This window comes from Lissotriton helveticus, chromosome 10 (assembly GCF_964261635.1).
Source record: "Lissotriton helveticus chromosome 10, aLisHel1.1, whole genome shotgun sequence".
Taxonomy (NCBI): Eukaryota; Metazoa; Chordata; class Amphibia; order Caudata; family Salamandridae; genus Lissotriton; species Lissotriton helveticus.
The window spans coordinates 916,982,132-917,001,139 of NC_136071.1; the positions used below are offsets into that span (position 1 = coordinate 916,982,132).

Consider the following 19,008-nt stretch of genomic DNA (forward strand, 5'->3'; position numbering starts at 1 on the left):
TTGGTTTCATGCTAATTTCGGAACGCTTTATCACACGCGACACTCCTAATCCCAAACAAACCCCCGATTTAAGTCCATATTCGGGGTGACATGCCGATACACGGCAAGATACTTGAGTTCCACAGAATTGCATATTGCACACACAGCGTGTATGATGTAAATAATATCACGCTGTTGTAATTGGGGAGATCTGCTCATTCAAAGATGGCGCGCCTATATGCATTGATGTCGAAAGTCCATTTTTGATGTTTTTACTCATGACGGCATTTAAAACCTATGGCTGGCCGGCGCAGTGTAACTGACACTGACGAAGGCTTGAAGCCGAAACGCATCAGCAGTGCATTGCACGCGCAAGTTATAGTGAGTCCAACTAACTATAACGTGGGAATTTCAATGGTTTTATGCGAGTAAAATTTCGACCTAACTATAACTGGTGTGAAACCTATGGTTTTTACAGCGAATTTAATAGGTTTTTTAAATGCTAATTCCTAACTATAACTGGTGTGAAACCTATGGTTTTTTCAGTGAATATATATATATATATATATATATATATATATATATATATATATATATATATATATATATATATATATAAAATTTCTATGGCAAAATGAAACCCCTCATTTTGTTCCTTTTCAAATTAAATGTATTAAGTGTTACCACTTTATTCCAATCAAGATGACTTCAGGTGTGCCATACTTTTGTCATAAGTAAGACTGTTAGCGTTTTAGTTGTTCTTTAGAACACTCTGGGACATTCTGTCATTGGGCTATAGTTGGGCTACATCTGGCTGATATTTGGGCTACATTTGGGCTCTTTTGTCTCTGGTGGCCATCTTGGGAGACTGCATATCAGAATTTTTTTAATGAAATATAAGAGGATTTGAGAAGTCACTCAAAATGTGCCCTAATTTTTCTTTCTTCAGCACTAATCATAATTTCTATGGCAAAATGAACCCCCTCATTTTGTTCCTTTGCAAATTAAATGTTTTAAGTGTTAACACTTTATTCCAATCAAGATGACTTCAAGTGTGCCATACTTTTGTCATAAGTAAGACTGTTAGCGCTCTGGTTGTTATTTAGAACACTCTGGGACAGTATGTAATTGGGCTATAGTTGGGCTACATCTGGCTGATATTTGGGCTACATTTGGTTTTTTTGGTCTCTGGTGGCCATCTTTGGGCTACATTGGGCTACATTTGGGCTACATTTGGGCTCTAACATATATATAGCCAAATGTAGCCCAATATATATTTTTTCAAAGTTCATTTTCGTAAAAACCACTGGAGCATATATCTTGAGACATAGCAAAGGCACATCGGGGTACCAGTCCCTACAATTTTGCCAATCCCCCCCGAAACTTTCAGGGAAGGAGCGGAAAGCAGCGAGGCAAAGTTAAGGAAAATTACAGGCAGATCCCTCATTCGGCGCCAAAGTTATTCCCAATAGAATGTTGCGGATTTCCTATGGAAAACGATCCTAACTATAACTACCTACTGGCGACCGCCAGTAGGTAATATGTAATATATATATATATATATATATCAGTAGCTGTCAACACCTCAGGCACTGAAGAAGGCAGACAGAAGATGCCGAAATGCATTTGCCATGTTTTTAACCCTGGAAATAAAATACCTCCAAGATTCCCCGTTTGTGGTCTCTACTTCTTCTGCAGGAGGAGTTGTTTGGACATTTTGTTGCGTGACTGCCAGCATCACGCTTACGAGACCCCCACATCGTCAAGTTGGCCACAGAGCTGCTGGTCTTCTGTTTCGGCGGATTTCCTTTCTTTCCAGGGTACTGGGTTGACCGTGGCCCCCCTCGGTCTCGGGAGAAGTTGGGGCGGTGTTGCCGCCATTGTGCTGCACGTCAGGCAAGGTGGATGCTCTACCTTGCCCCCGCCGAAAGGATCCCGGCTGATTGGGGGTGATGTGGTCTAGGGGACCCAAGGAGGTATGGACTTTCACGGGCACATATGAACATTGAGGGTTTGAAGTGCGTGGTGCCAATCCTCCTCCGGTGCTTACAACTTGCCGGAAAGATGCATTCTGGGACATGCAGGCGTTGAACATCATGCCGCATACAGACTCACCTTTGGGGCGGAGCAAGCAACCAGCACACAGGTCGAGGCAGGATACTTATATCCGTAATATGTGCCGACTTCCTGTCAACACCTCAGGCACTGAAGAAGGCAGACAGAAGATGCCGAAATGCATTTGCCATGTTTTTAACCCTGGAATTAAAATACCTCCAAGATTCCCCGTTTGTGGTCTCTACTTCTTCTGCAGGAGGAGGCTTCACACTTTCCCAACATCGGATTATGATGTACTGGACTATTCCGGTTATAACCTTAATACAAGTGTGCCTCTTAGATTAGAGTTCCAGGTTTATCTCAGTCCTACGCAACTCAGTTATTGCACGACCCAAACTACAGTGCTATGAAGAGTTTTTTCCAATGGTATCAGTGCAGAAGGTTCCATTCGGGCGAGTACCAAAGTAGCGGTGCGTTTGGCATCGTCAATCAAACAGTTTTCCGATCTTTCAGTTATTCGGGTTCTTTACCGTGCCGGCCTCTTGACGCATACTGCTCAGCATGCACAATATCTCGACGGCGAGAGCTATCAGCAGGTATAGGCATACAAGGTCAACTTCTTAGTGGACTTGTTCCAGGACCTATGGCATTCTTCCGAAATTCTCAGATTTAGGTCACTGCGGAATACATCCTATAGCATACAGGACAGTGAAGGAATGGTACCTCGGGTATCTTCAGATGGCTATGGGTGGCAACTTCACCCGAGAGACAGTCAGTAGTTGTAAGCCTTTTTGAGTTCTTGCTCACAGATCCTTTTGGGGCAGGACTGATTCGTCAGTTACAGAAGTTCCAGTTGCAGGTCAGTACCATTAGAAAGGAATGTAGGCCTTGTCTTACGAAAGTCGATGGAACTGAATATGTCCCCTCCGATTTCCTAATATTTCCGGCGACTGGGGTCGCAAATTTCGTGCCGATTGAGCGGAACCGATCTTTCCTTTTCTGGCATGGAGGTCTCCATTTTGTATTTCCAATGCTCCTTGGGTCTGCGGCATCCTGCTCAGATTCTTACCTTACCTTTACAATTTTGTCTCTTTTTCTCATGCAGCAGCGCTCATGCAGATTGGGGCAGATGTCCTTTATAATTCACCAGCGGAGCTACAGCTCGCAGGTTAATCGTGTGCCTTTAGAAAGCACGGGTCAGGGTTTGACACATGGCAATGTGGTAAGTACAGTTTTCTCCAGGTGGTATATATTTCCGACTTTGCTTTTTAGTTACGATTAGGTTTCTGGTATCTACAGTAATTTCCAGGTTTTCGATCGCGCTGATGGCGTTCATTTTGCACTCCTGGGTCCTTCCACTCACGCAATACGTTTCGACATTAGAGGGTAGAATTTGTTGGTATGTTCACCATGCGGCAGCTCTGTAAGGACCGATTTCTCTAATTTGTGAATTATTTATCAAATAATGTACTGGGAATTCAGTAGCGTTCAATTTGTAGCGGCCATTTTGGCCGTTTTCTGCGGCTCACTCTTGGTTCAGAGCAGGTTGCTGAACTTACGTCGGGTCTTTCTTTCGAGTTCTTTTTGGTGGCGTAAAATCCCTGCCCAGAATAATTCTCGGGATTTCCTATTTTGTTAATGGCTAAATAATTGTATGTCGACCAGAAATTAACTATTGTCAGGATGTGTTACGAGGCATTCCACCTGTAGGTGTTCCTACGGTGAGACAAGCCCTCGATTTACACGTACAGTACCTACTCTAGGAAGTTTGCACTGTAAGCAAAGTCTGGACTGCATGTGGTCAGGGTATGGTCACATGAAGTATTCGAAATTATGCAGTTTATGTGTGTTTCTTTCCATCCTTTAAGGCTTGCAACAAAGACCCTTGGATTTACTATCTGAAGTTTTTTCGTATACTTGTTCATATTATTGTTGATTATTGCTGACATTTTATATGTGGGTCTGAGGCTATTATAGCTGGTGGTTGAGGGGAATTTTGCCAGGATATGGTGTTCAGAACCAAATGTGAGACGCAGTCTGTTCAAAGGACCATACTTATCATTAGTGTTTTGATGATTCCCATTGTTTAGGACGTTCCAATTCTACTCATTAATTTTCTCAGTCTATATTTAAACAGTTATTATGTACCGGTGGGAGAGATATGACTGTAGTTGTGTGGATAAGTGTTAAACTAGCATAATCCGAAGCCTCCGGTCCTATAATAGAATCAAAAATTAGCTAGCATTCGCGCCAAGAATTTTCAATTCTATTAAGGACACGGAGGCGAGGATTATCCAACCCAGTTTATTACAATATTGGTAATAATTACCCACCCGCATGTACTTGATATTCTGTATCGGCAGAAGTTACGGGTTTCCCTGTCTCATTCCTTTCAGGTTCGAGAAAGAAGAAGGAGCAGGTGTTCTTCTGGCTTAGAAGACGTAAACTTTCCAGTTTGAAGATGGTTCTTCCATGTTGAAGGATGATTATTGGGATTCATATTCCGTGAATTGGACTGAATTTATTAATGTTTTGACTATAAAGGTTCGAGCAAAAAAAAAAAAAAAGGAGGAGGAGAAACAGGGTACAGTAGCTCTTATTGGGCTATACAGGATGTGATGTATGGACAAGCATCATGGGAAATGTAGTTTTATTTGCATACAAAGCGTTTTTCATTGGCTGCTGTGAGTAGCAAATAAAAGAAAGAGAAGCATAATCCTCGCCTCCGTGTCCTTAATAGAATTGGAAATTCTTGGCGCGAATGCTAGCTAATTTTTTTCTGTTTGCATTTGAGAATTCTTTAACCTTTAACCACCTGCTTTGCATGCGAAATGTATTCAAAGAAAGACCCAGCAAATGTTATTACAAATCATTTCAGGTATGCAACTCTGATAACTTGAGGAAAAAATTAATGTTAACTTTCCTCAAACTTAAATCCAGTTCATCTACTACAGGGATGACGGCAGAAGTTACCCATTTTAGACAAATGAAGGCGACCTTTACTGTGTTTGCATGTCCTACGTCTGAACAAGTAGCCAACCGACCATTTTGTAAGTTTAGTAAGAACCTCAGATTTCTCGTTTTTATGGAGTGTATAAACTAGGCGTCTGTCAAGTGCTTTCATACGGTGAGGTTGCATAGGTGTCATTAGCTTACTTACCCTGTGCGTGACTGGCCGACTTTATCACAAAGATCCAAAATGAGGCCCCAGTCCTCAGCAGTGTTCATCTCGCTGGTTGCTTTCTCTGTTATGAAAAAAGTAAAGCAAAGCACCAACCTTTAAAATTTCAAGCGCAGTACCAAAAAGGGATTTTCACAGAATTATTATGATATCTAGATTTAAAACAGTGGATAGAAGAAAAAACAATGTAAACTTGTAAGTAAAACAAAATAAAATGTACTGCAATGCTACTAAAAATCTTTACACTGTACAGCCTTTCAAGATTATTGTTACATTCCCTTATTCCTGGGAACAATTCCTAATTCCTACATTACATCTGTTAAGCTGTCGCCTGTTCTGGATTTACATTTTTTTTTTTTTAAATCAACAAATTTCGCAGATCATGAATTTAATAAAAGCATTCTGAGCAAGAGGCAAGCGTTTTTACTGTGATCATTCCAAAAGGGAAAACAACTTGGTGTTTGATCAGGCGAAAATTAGAGTTAAAGCAAGGTGCGTTTGTAAAAAACAAAACTAGATATCTGAACAAATTAAAAAATGGTAAGCTTTTGTGGAAATAATAAGCTTTACATACTCAATCAATCAATCATAGCATTTATAAAGCGCACTACTTACCCGTGAGGGTCTCAAGGCGCTGGTAGGCGGGGAATGCTGCTACTGCTCAAAAAGCCAGGTACTGAGGAGTCTTCTGAAGGTCAGCAGGTCTTGGGTCTGCCGAAGGTGGATGGGAGGGTGTTGCAGGTCTTGGCGGTGATGTGGGAGAACAATCTGCCGCCAGAGGTCGCTCTTCGGATGCGGGGGACTGTGGCGTGTGCGAGCTTGGGGGAGCGGAGCTGGCGAGTATAGAAGCTGATTTGTCTGTTGAGGTACACTGGTCCGGTGTTGTGGAGTGCCTTGTGTGCGTGGGTGAGGAGCTTGAAGATTATTCTCCTGTGGACGGGGAGCCAGTGCAGGTCTATCAGGTGGGGTGTGATGTGGCTGCGGAGAGGGATGTAGAGGATTAGGCGTGCAGAGGCGTTCTGGATGCGTTGAAGCAGTTTCAGGAGTTTGGCCGCGGCTCCTTTGTAGAGGGCGTTTCCGTAGTCCAATCTGCTGCGGATGAGGGCCTGGGTGACCGTTCTCGTTTCGGTGGGGATCCACTTGCAGAGCATGTGGAGGGTGCTGAAGCAGGAGGAAGAGACGGCGTTGACCTGCTTAGTCATTGAGAGGGTGGAGTCGAGGATGACCCCTAGGTTGCGTGCATGGTAGGTGGGTGTTAGAGCTGTTCCCAGTGCAGTCGGCCACCAGGAGTCGTCCCAGGCCAAAGGGGTGGATGCTAGGATGAGGACCTCTGTCTTGTCCAAGTTCAGCTTTAGTCGGTTGTTCCTCATCCATTCGGCGACAGCCTTCATTCCTTCGTGGATGTTGGTTTTGGCAGTATGGGGGTCCTAGGTGAGGGAGAGGATCAGCTGGGTGTCATCGGCGTATGAGATGATGTTGAGGTCGTGCAGTCGGGCGACTTGGGTGAGTGGTACCATGTAGATGGTAAACAGCGTTGGGCTGAGGGTTGAGCCCTAGGGTACGCCACAGATGATCTCTGTAGCTTTGGAGCGGAAGGGGGGGGGAGGCGGACGCTCTGTATTCTGCCGGAGAGGAAGGAGGTGGTCCAGTCCAGGGCCTTCTCTTGGATGCCAGCGTCATGGAGGCGTGTGTGTAGTGTGCGGTGGCAGACTCTGTCGAAGGCGGCTGACAGGTCCAGGAGGATGAGGGCTGAGGTTTCTCCGTTGTCTAGCAGGGTCCTGAAGTCATCGGTGGCGGCGATGGGGGGTAGTTCCGGTGCTGCGGTTGCTGCGGAATCCGGACAGGGACGGGTCCAGGATGCTGTTCTCCTCGAGGTAGAGGGTTTGTTGTCTGTTCATGGTCTTCTCGATGACCTTCACTGGGAACGGGAGCAGGGAGATAGGCCAGAAGCTCTTGAGGTCCTTGGGGTCCACTTTGGGTTTGGGAGTAAGGCGTTGATCTCAGCGTGCTTCCAGCTCTCCGGGAAGGTTGATATCTCAAGGGAAATGTTGATGGCTTTCCGGAGATGGGGTGCGATGGCGGTGCTGGTTTTGTTGAAGATGCAGTGTGGGCATGGGTCTGACGGAGATCCGGAGTGGATGGTGTTCATGATCTTGATGGTGTCGTCATTTATGTTGGTCCAGGAGAGCAGGCGGTTGGTGTGGGTGGAGGACGTAGGGGCGGTCGTGTCAGTGGTTGTCGGGGCGGTTGTGGTGTTGAAGCCGTTGTGGATGTCTGCGATCTTGCGATGGAAGGTGGTCAGCGAGTTGCACAGGTCTTGCAAAGGTGGGATGTCGTTGGTGTTGGAGCTGGAGTTGGAGAATTCATTCACGATGTCGAAGAGCTCTTTGCTGTGTGTGCATTGTTGTCTAGGCGGTCATTGAAGAAAGGCCTTTTGGCGGATCTGATGAGGTGATGGTGTCTGCGGGTGGCGTTCTTGTGGGCTGCGTACCTGTCCGGTGTTCATTCACGGAGCCAGTTCTTATCTAGCTTTCTGCAAGTTTGCTTGGAGGTCTTCGGTGAACCAGCTGGCTTTCTTACTGGTGTGGCTGTCGGAGGGTTTCTTGAACGGGGTGAGGGTGTTGGCGCAGTCGTCGATCCACTGTGAGGTTGCAGGCGGCGGTGTCGGGGTCGGTCCATGGGCCCTGGGCGAGGGCGGTGGTTAGCTGGTCTTCGTTGACTTTGCTCCAGCAGCAGCGAGGCATCTGTTAAGTGCGGTGGTGCGTGGTGCGTTTCCGCAAGGTGAAGTGGATGCACCAATGGTCGGTCCACTGGAGTTTGGTGGTGTGATTGAAGGAGACGTGGGGGCTTGCGGAGAAGATGGGGTTGAGCATGTGGCCGGCGGAGTGGGTGGGTGTTGTGACGAGCTGTCTGAGTCCAAGTTTGGCTAGGTTGTCGATTAGTGTGGTGGAGTTGGTGTCATTGTTGTTCTCGAGGTGGAAGTTCAGCTCTCCGAGGAGGATGTAGTCTGTGGAGGCGAGGGTGTGTGTGCTGACAAAGTCGGCGATGGAGTCACTGAACTGTGGTTTAGGTCCTCGGGGTCTGTAGATGAGGGTTCCTCTGAGGGTGGTGTTGGGGGTCGGTGTGGATCTGGAAGTGCAGGTGTTCGGCGGTGCTGAGGGTGTCGCCGGTGTTGGTCGGGATTCTGAGAGTGTTCCGGTGGACGATGGCGATTCCTCCTCCTACTCTGTTGGTGCGGTTATTGTGGGTGATCTTGCAGCCTTCCGGGATGGCTATGGCGATGTCGGGGGCCGAGGAGGGGTTCAGCCATGTCTCCGTCAGGAAGGCGACGTCTGAGGTGGTTGAGTCGAGTAGGTCCCAGAGTTCAACGGCGTGTTTGCGGGTGGAGCGGGTGTACAGAAGAATGCATCTGAGCTAGCTGCAGTTCCGGCAGGAGAAGGGTCCTTGGGGGCGTTTCCGGGCGGCCTGGAAGCAGGTGTGTGATCGCCCGGTGTTGAGTGCCTGGAGGGTGCTGGAGTCGTAGTGGAGGCGTTCGTCGTGGGGTGTGTAAAGAGAGGTGAGATGAAGGGTCAGCTAGGAGGCGGAAGTGGGGCGGTCAATCGGCGAGGGGGGGGGGCAGGGCCGCAGGGAGGCAGCGGCGGGAAAACGGGGATACAGAAGGCAACAAAGGGGAGCGGGAAGCGTGGCAAAAAAAGACAGAATAAGTACAGCAAAATGGGGGGAAAAACCTACAGAATTGGCAGTGAGACAAGCAGTAAATTAGGCAGAATGCAGCAGATGGCAGCGCGGCTGGGGCACAGATGCACAGGTCGTGCTGTGCGGTGTGGGGAGCGGCCCGACCTGATGGCAGGGTCACATAGATAATAAAAATGTGACAGCCCGCAAGATATTGTAGTGTGAGAGGTAGAGGTTACGAGTTACAAGGATGTAGGGTTGGTGAGTTCAGAAGAGTAATCATTACTATTTTTGATAATTTTGAAGAAGGGTTTTGCATCAGGCTTAAAATAAACTGTAAAGAAACATCTGAGCAATTATTGCTTTTATTTTCACTCATCAAGTAAGATGCTTTTTGACTTTGAGATGAGCACAAGGTGTATGTTATGTGAGGTATGCGTGTCTTTTGTAAAGCGCACAATCCACCAGTCATAGTCTGATGAGAAGTAGCTCAGTGGGTGTAAAGTCTGCACTGCAGGCTAGTGTGATTCGACTTGTGAAGATGTGCTTCAATTAGAATGTGAATGAGTATGTTCCGGTGCTACGTGACTATGTGCACTTCATTGAGTTGTGATTTAATATCCTTGGTGTTTGATGTGCAATACTGAAGGCTGCATCTATCGAAATGCTTCTCATAGGGATTAGGCAGGATGACCATTAGACAGATTAATAAATGTGTAAAACAATGTGTGATAGCGAGCTACCAAAGTAGCTAATAAATGGCATAATTCATTTGTGATTGTTGTAGGTTAGGAGTTCTGTTTTACTGTGTTGTGTTGTAAAATAGAGCGTGCTGTGTGCTGGTGGAATGCGCAGCTGTGAGCAGTGACATTCCACTGTATGGTAATATTTCTGATGCGCTGATTAACTGTGCAGAGTTCTGTCTCCGGTGTACTACTGGATGGCATGTATGTGACTAGAGATGACTGTTGCTGTTAGCAAGATGATAACCACCTACATGGCCTGTCTGTGGTATACTGTGTGTGTATACATATTTCTGTACAATGTTTCTTGTTGAAAGCCTGTTTTTTTCACTCCCTAGAATAATTCTAATAATTCTGCAAAAGTGGGAGTAGGTGTGTAGACCAACCAAGCAAGTAAACGCAGAGGGGAGCATTAACCAATAGCTTCTAAAAGGATGCAGACACGCAGAAAGCTTATAGAGTGGAGGAAAGCTAGAGGGTGAAGCAGATAGCATTGAACAGCTGGCAAATGGGTTAAGGCATAAAGGGCTGGGAGAAGGGGGATCAGAATCGACAGGATGAGAGTGAATTGGGCAGCTGGGAAATGAGGAGACTATGAACTGCTGGGAGTCCTGGACAATCTAGCCTACGTTATTTCAGTTAGAGTACACCTAAGCCAAGCTCTATCCATGTTCTACCAAAGATCTTGGTATAGAATGTTGCTACGACTGGAAGACTGGAGTTGCTCACTTCTATGAATTTTGGGAAATTATCACCAATACTTAGATATTCGGTTATGTTAACCACTGTTGCCTGCCCCCGCCCCTTTCATAAAGAAGGACAGTTCCCTCATCTACAAAAGGAGGCATGCTTCGTCCTAAGGGCATCATTCACCAGCACCAGCATGTTGGTTCTTTAGCCTTACTACCAAAACACTTTGAAAAGGAGCCTCTATTTTATAAGTCTACTCTGGGATGGAAGAGGGTGAATTGAGGGTTACACAGGCTTTGAATTGAAAGGAAACTGGTGAATGTATGTATTTTGTGATGTGACACATTGCATTAATTACCTTGTATAAAGTGATGTCAGGTTTGGGTCAAACTTTGTCTCTACATATATGCTAGAAGGCACCAAAATGATCTGGGTAGTTAACACAGAACAATTAAGTAAGATCCTGTGGGACAGGGCAAGATCAAACTGGACTTCCTCTCTTAAAATTGCTTAATGAGGCAAGTGCTGAGTGTGAGCAGCTGGCCTGGTATATGATGTATACTTATGTAAGTGGACACCTTGCACCAGTCCAGACAACCCTTGTGGTGATTTAAGAAGTCTTAGACAACCTTAGAAAGCTCTCCAAGTGTTAGCTGTGGAGAGCAAAATGCAACCTCAGTTCACAGGGATTGTAAAGCAGTTTGTTTTACCAGAATGCAATCTGATAGTACAGATTAAGTGAAAAATAGCCACACAAAGTATTTATAAAAATATGTATTTATTATATAATACTCTCTAACACATACAAATATCTCATACCCAGAGATATGCACAATGCACACAATACTTTGCAAAGAAACCACAGTAAATAGCACGAAATACACAGTGGGCCACAGGGGGGGGGGGCTGAACCAGGTACTAAGAAAGTGTTATGGAGTCAAGACAATGTCGAGAGGACGTAGAAGTGCTGGGGACCCAAGAAACCACCTGAAGTGAGCGACTAGGAATCCCACGGAGAGTGTGTGCAGTGTGAATACACGACTGCGTGCAAGTCTATGTGTAAGCCGCGGTTGGACTTTTAGAGATTAAGGACCCTTCCCAGTGGACCCTAAAGAAACCCAGTGGAAGACAGAAGGTCGGAGAGCAACCCCACACATGGATACCCTAGTACCCACGTTACCTACACCAGGTACGCCAGGTACGTAGGTGTGAAGTGGTATTGGAAACCGCCGTTGTTTACAATGGAGGACTTCAGAAAAGTGCAGCTGCTGGAAGAGGAGAAAGTGTCCGGTGGAATCTAGATGAGAAGAACCTGCAAGCAGAGGGGGCAAAATCTATTTCATTCAGGAGTGATCAGGAGACTTTGAGTACAAATACCCTTCGATGTCTGGTGTTGCAGGAAAAAAGGCCGATAGAATCCGTCATGGGGACACTGCTCTGATAAGGGGCTCTTCAGCAACTTTGGTAGCAGCTTATTATGGTCTGCGCGTTCACTTGTCTTTGGATACCAGAAAGTCTACACTAATTGTTGGAACTTCTTGGACGAATTGTGTCTTTTAAATATATACCCTTGACGTGGCTAAAATATTATCCGGCTATCGAAAGTTTGCCATAGGCTTCTGTACTGTTTGGATCGGACGACTCCATTGACGTTATTTCTCGTCGCTTCCAGTTCTGACCAACACACTTGCCCTGACGAAGCTCCCACTGTTGGGGAGCGAAACGCGTTGGCTGTCCTATAAATGAGAAAATAAAAGAATTTATTTATTGATACTACATGGTCCTGGCTACTTTATCCTTGGTGCTGCCTCTGTTCTGTTTCGTATGTTGCAGGAAAGTTGACGAGGACCTTAACTCTGCAGCTGTGAGGACCAGGCGACGCTGAGAAAATCCAGGAGCCGTACAGGAGGTGTACCATGTCAGATGTCGATTGCAGAGGGGTCAGTGTCCGGCAGGAGCATCCACAAGCCTTGGCAAACGCAACCCATGCAGAAGTCGAAGAAGGTGCAATGTCGAGACCAGCAAGGTCCAGGAGGCTCACCAAAAGCAGCAGAGTCAGGGTAGGCCCCAGCAACCAGAGGAGCCCAACAGAAGTGAAGGTGAACCTCAATTGGACACACAGGCTGAAGGCACTGGAGTCGCAGGAGGAAGTCGAGCAGATTCTGGTCTCAGGAGATGCTCGAGGTTAGGGCTTCTTGGAGCCCGAAGTTCTTCTTGGAAAGATGCCAACAAGCCTTTTCAACTGCAAGGGAACGCTGTTCACAGGCGTTTGGTTATTGCAGCCTTCACGAGGGATACTGGCCTCAAACTTCGTGAGAGGGTAGGGCAGGCCTTGAGGGTGGTGGAAACTACCACCTGTGTTGCAGCACTTTCACGAGTCTGGAGGAGCTCAGGATCAGCAAACCGGTCGACTTAGTTGCAGTGCCTGTGTATGCAGGGAAGTGACTACTTCACTCTAAGGGAGATTCCTTCCGGTGTCGTTGATGCCCACAGGCCTTGGAAGGTTCCTGTATGATGAACAGGCCCAAACGAAGTCCAGAGTGCGCAGATGGTAGAAGAAGAAGTGGTGTCTGATCTGAATCCTATTCCACGACGAATCTAGGGACCTACACCCAGGTACGCCGCTAAATACCCTAGGGAAAGGGTTGGGTGAGTCATGGGAGGGCCTGTATAGAGGAGAAGTTACTTTGTCCTTTGTTCAGTTTCTCGCCAGTGCGGGAGCCAATGGCTCCCAGGACTGGTTTGAACTGCCCCACATGCAGACAGAGTGGCGCTGTAAAGTGCACCCACCCTACGCAAAATCCTGTCTGAGAGGTGGTCACACCTCCCAGTGACAGAATGCCTATTGCTCTGCCTTCCCATGCTCGAGCTTGGCTCAGCAGCAGGGAGGCAGAATCGTGTCTCTGGTCGGCAGCAACCATTTTGTGTTGTGTGGGTCTGGAAGGCTGGTACCGGGGATATGGAGAGCCTAACAGAGGGCTTTTCCAGTGCTTGGAATCATACCTCCCACACAGTTTATGGTGAGGGGGTATGGTATGATTCCAACATTTTTTGTACCAAACATGATGGGATTCATCACAGCCAGTTTCAAGATGGTCATCGTGTAATTACGTGGTGCCCCTCTATATGGTATATGGCTGCTTCACTGACAACCCGGGAGAATGGACTCTGTAGGCTCTAGGGGTATCCTGCTCATGCAGGGGCACTCTCTCACTTAGAACCAAGCACCCTGCCTTCAGGATTGTAAAGGCCTGCTATAGGGGTGACTTATAGGTTTTAAGTACAGTGACCCTAGACATAGGAAACCTTTATCTTTAGTAAGTGGTGCTAGCACCAGCTTACACAAAATAGCAGACCTGTAGTTCCATTTTTAATGGCCTCCCATGAGTGGCATAATGCATGCTTCAGCCCATGGGAGACCTCTGGGTCACCTATGCCCTGGGTACCTTAGTGCCATATACAAGGGACGTATAAGGGTACCCCCAGTATCCAATCTGGGGTGTACCCAAGTACGGAGCATAACAATTTAGGGAGACAGCAGATAGACTGTGGTCCTGATTAGCAGGATCCCAGTCAGACTAGTCAGTAACAATTAAGCACCAGGCAAAACGTGGAGGAAACCATTCAGAAGGATCCTACCTTCCTACACTGAGGTAGTAGCAGCAGCAGACCTCCATCAGTGGTAGTAAGGCAACTGGTGGGAGCACAATTTTGGTAAAGACCTGAGCACTTCATCAGGCAAAGACAGCAGTCCCCTATACCATTAGTGCCGATTTCTTATCAATCCAGTTTACTTTTGGTGTTCCTGTTCAAATTGGATCTCTCAATAGGAACACAAACAATAGCTAGTCGCCAAAGCACCAGGAGATCCAAAAGGTTGAGAGAGTTCAAGAAGTTCTAGAAAAATTAACACTTGCTTATTCAAAGTAAGAGTACACTTTATATAGCCACCTTGTATAAATATTTAAACTTCCTAAACCATTGGAAGAGTGCCTTCTTAGTGTAATCTGTTAGATTTGATCTTGTTTTAGGCTTATCGAGCACAAACTACATGTTAATGGAGTAACATTTTAAATTCCCTGACTTTTCCCAGTACTATGGTTGTCTTAGCATTTTAATAGAATACAAAAGTCATGTCCTATTTTTTTCAAATTCTAATGCTACTTACTTTTACTTCCTTATCTGATCATGTTTATATGGTTATTTTATATTTAATTTAATTACAACTATATTAGTCATCAAATTGCCATTTTCAGTATTTGAACTGTCTTCGAGTTATATATTGAATTCACCATAGGACAAGGGGGAACTTGAACAAACTGGATAGAGTAACATCCTTAAGAAATAATTATTTTTCTAATTATAGCCACAGTGGCGGTAGGGAAAGGAGCAAGTGTTTTCCTTCCATACTCTTCGTAATGCTTTCTGTGTCACTGAAAGATAAAAGGAGGGCCATACAACAGTATTACACGTCCTGCCTTGGATGCTGACAATGCTTTCCAGGCCTGATTCCTGTAACCTAGCCTAGCTTTCTATTCATTCCTCGTGGACTGGGAGGGAAACTAAACTAGCCCAGCTTTTAAGATGCCTTCTGCAATGGGATGTTATAGTAAAGGGAAAAAACAGGGGTGAGTCTAGAGCAGTTCTACTCATCAGCTGTGATGTGCAGGTTTAGAGGGAGAGACATGATGCACTTGTTTCCAAGGAGACAAACGTGTTAGACTAACAAAGATGACAGAAACCGCTTCAGATAAAAGGTAGATTCTTCACTTTAACATAGTTTCAAGCTTTTCACTTGTACTTTATCTTGGAATCATTTTGTCGTTAAGATTTTTTGTCCTGCACTCCTGCACCAGAATGACTGAAATTTTATAACTGCTCTCCACAAGGTCAGTCTCTCTAAATTCTCTGATCACATAGCCTACTACTGTTTTGCAAGGGCATATTGTTCTTGCCATGAAAAATATATTTGTAATACTGAAATTAATGTTGAATCTGTGTTCTAATTTGACATTTTGGCAAAAGAATCAATGGCTCAAAGACAAAGCTGTAGTAGTCATTTTCAGACGAGTGGAGATTTTAAAAACAAAATGAACTACAGAAATTAATGACTTAATTACTTCACTGACCCACTCATCACTCACAACTGTGCCTCACTCTAAGCCATTCTCTCTCACATCCTTATCCCAACAATATTGTTTCAGCAAAGAGATTACATGAACTCTGAAAAGAACTAAAGCTCTTCGCAACCAGACATAAAAGTGTGCCTTTTAGCACTAAGACCCTGTATAATGCTAAAACACTAAGGAGCGGATTACAATGCCTGACAGACTTGAATCTGCCGGACACCGCATCGGTCTGGAATCGCCAGACCAGAGGTCGGCAGTTCCGACCTCACAATTTGGATGCGTCCACACATAGGGGAGTCAGAAACATCCATTTCACTAAGGGAACTTGTGCACCAGGATGCCTGCCACACGGTGCAGGGATGCTTAGGGGGTGTTGGAAAGTGGGTTATTGGTAGGGGAATATGTTGGTCTGCCACTGGCAATAAGGCCACTAACACATGATAGGACTCAGCGTAGGTCTTTGAAAATTATTCCTATGCTCAACCCTTGGTAACATAGCTGCAAGCAGATAGGCTTTACTTCAAAGACAGGTATGTAAACCATTTAAAAACACCATTTCAGTAAATAATTAAGACACAACACAAAACAAAAATCTAACACCAATTTATAAAAATAGGTAATATTTTCATCTTTTAAATGACTCCAAAACGAAATATAAATCCACTGTAGGCTACCAGACATATGGATTTTTAAAGATTAGTTACTTTCTGGTGCTTAGAAACCAACAGTGCCCCTTTTAATCATTTTGTTTTCTCTGACAGGGACACCTTTAGAAACTGTTCTGGAAAATCTCACTAAATGTGTTGTGCGCCTTCTCCAGCAGGTGGGGTCCAGTTAGATAGAACTCCTTCCTGAAGTTCTACTTGTGGGTCCCAAAGTATCCAACACATAATCCAAGGTTCTGGAATCTCCAAGAGGGTCCTTGAAAGTGTGAAACTTCAATTCCGCAATTCACTTGAACAAATCCCTTACAAATCCACTGGTACACCAGGCTGGGAATTCTTTGTGGGGATGTCCAGGTGAGCTCTGTTAACCTGTAGTTTGCAGGGAGTCCACTCTTTAGTCCTTTTGCAGCAAGGTAATCCACAGGGCTGCAGTTTCAGTTGGTGCAGTCTTCAGAGTGCAGGCCTTAGAAATCTTTGCACAGCAAACCTTCTCAGCAGGGCACTTCTTGCTTCAGTAAGTTTCAAGCAGCAGATCTCTGAAGACTACACCAACTGAAACTGCAGCTCTGTGGATTACCTTGCTGCAAAAGGACTAAAGAGTGGACTCCCTGCAAGCTACAGGTTAACAGAGGTCACCTGGACATCCCCACAAAGAATTCCCAGCCTGGAGTACCAGTGGATTTGTAAGTGTTTTGTTCAAATGGATTGCGGAATTGAAGTTTCACACTTTCAAGGACCCTCTTGGAGATTCCAGAACCTTGGATTGTGTGTTGGATACTTTGGGACCCGCAAGCAGAACTTCAGGACGGAGTTCTAACTGGACCCCGTCTACTGGAGAAGGCCGCACAACACATTTGGACTCTCCAGAACAGTTTCTAAAGGTGTGTCCCTGTCAGAGAAAACGAAATGACTAAAAGGGGCACTGTTGGTTTCTAAGCACTAGAAAGGGACTAATCTTTAAAAATCCATATCTCTGGTTCCCTACAGTGGATTTCTTTCGTTTTGGTGTCATTTAAAAGATACAATATTTTCTTATTTTTATAAATAGGTGTTGGATATTTATTTTATGTTGTGTCTTAATTATTTATTGAAAAGGTGTTTTTAAATGCTTTACATACCGGTCTTTGAAGTTAATCCAGTCTGCTTGCAGCCACATTACCAAGGGTTGAGCATAGGAATAATTTTCTAAGACCTATGCTGAGTGCTATCATGTGTTAGTGGCCTTATTGCCAGTGGCAGACCTACATTTGCCCCTACCAATAACCCACTTTCCAACATTTGGTGGCAGTGGTGGGATGCCTAGGGGAGACCCTGGGGGTCCCTAATATGCCAAAACATTGTAGGTTAACCATTTTTAAGTGCCCCTAGCACCAAAGTCGAGTTTGGGCGCAATGTACTTTTTAAAAGCAGTCCTGGCACCCACTGCTGCTTTTAAATGGACCTCAGGCTTCAGCAGTGCACACATGCAAGTGCAAATAAAGCTGCTGGCCTCTAAACTGCCATGCCCCAGGGTACTGGGGACTTCTAGGTAGTTTCAATCCCCTGCCCTATTATATACTAAGGGCTTATGGGGTTGATCATGCCAATTACAGGGGTACCCCACCCTACCATAGTGTACCCTGGTGTATGTTAGGTGTTTTAACTGTATTCTAATGTGTTCCTTTCAGCTTAGCACTGACCCTGGGCCTGGTTAGGCAGAGCCCAGGGTCAGTCAAAATCAGTTATCACCAGCATCAGTCAGCAAAAAGTTGGGGGGGGGGGGCCCAGGGCACAGGATGACTTTGCAACAGGGGGGCACCATAGGTGTCCCCCAGGACCCATAGCGGAGGGCCAGGAGGAAAGGGGGCCCTGCTAGGGACCCTGCTAGAGACCCCCAAAGTCATTTTCCGACTGCCTTTCAATGTTGGAAAGGCATACATGAAAAGGCTGTTGGAAAGTGACATCATAATCCCGACGGTGAAGCAGAGACTGGCTACGCTGTCATTAAGGGATTAAGGTGTCTTTGTGATACTCAGATGGGCTCCTTGAGCCTGTTCTAACAGCAGCAGATGGTCCCTTTGCCAGCCGCATCATATTGCGGCGGGCAGACCACAGGGGCAGATGTCGGAAGGACCGCGACCGACGGTCGGTCAGCTGTGGACCTTCCAACATCATAATCAGCCCCTAAGTGACTAGAGTAACTAAAATAAACTCAGCCCAACTGACCTTGTACACTGACAGGGTGTCAAAGATAAAGCTACATACATCCCACCCAAAGCTTAGATTTCAGAGGGATACTAAAAACTGTAGACTGGACTATTGTATTTCTGGAAAGTCCAACGCTTAACAGATACACAATTTACTTTCTACTCTCATTCACACCACTAACAATCGAGATACTGTTCATTACGGTCTTCATATTTGTGCCACTTGGCTATAGAACCAGAGACATTTTCAATATGTTAGTCAAAAAAGCAGCATGTGTGCTTTCGGTATAAATGCAACCTGCTTCAAATATGAAGAATAGAGTTTCGAGATAAAAATATTATTCAGCCACTTAATAAGAAGAAACTCCACTGGTAGCAAGTTTTATACCCTTGAAATTACTATTTTTTTTTTTTAATGCATCGATCATGTGTTTGTATCTATCTTGATGCGCATGTAAATGAAAAATGGTCTCTTTCAAAGAACCTAACTGTCAGTTATGTCATAACCAAGCCTGTAATTGATTTAAAGGGAAGTTCAGCATCACAATATAGTTTATAGAGTTAGTCAAAATAGAGTTAGTCAATCGTGAAACTTTTCGCGCTCCTTGTTCCGCATCACAGTTACAAGTTCCTAAGCATTTCTGTCACTAGACAATAAATATGGCATTTTATGACTGATGCTTCCTGATGGTTATAAATCCCAAT

General features: G+C 45.3%; 1 protein-coding gene across 2 annotated transcripts in view; it reads right to left on the reverse strand.

Annotated features, from left to right (window-relative positions):
* The window catches only part of STAM (signal transducing adaptor molecule), a 247,460-nt gene that overhangs the window by 214,504 nt on the left and 13,948 nt on the right, over window positions 1-19,008 (reverse strand). For both annotated transcript variants that reach the window (XM_078663570.1, XM_078663571.1), the window contains one exon: window positions 5,195-5,279. In XM_078663570.1, coding sequence (XP_078519696.1) covers window positions 5,195-5,279 — 85 coding nt within the window. The remainder of the gene's footprint in view (window positions 1-5,194; window positions 5,280-19,008) is intronic.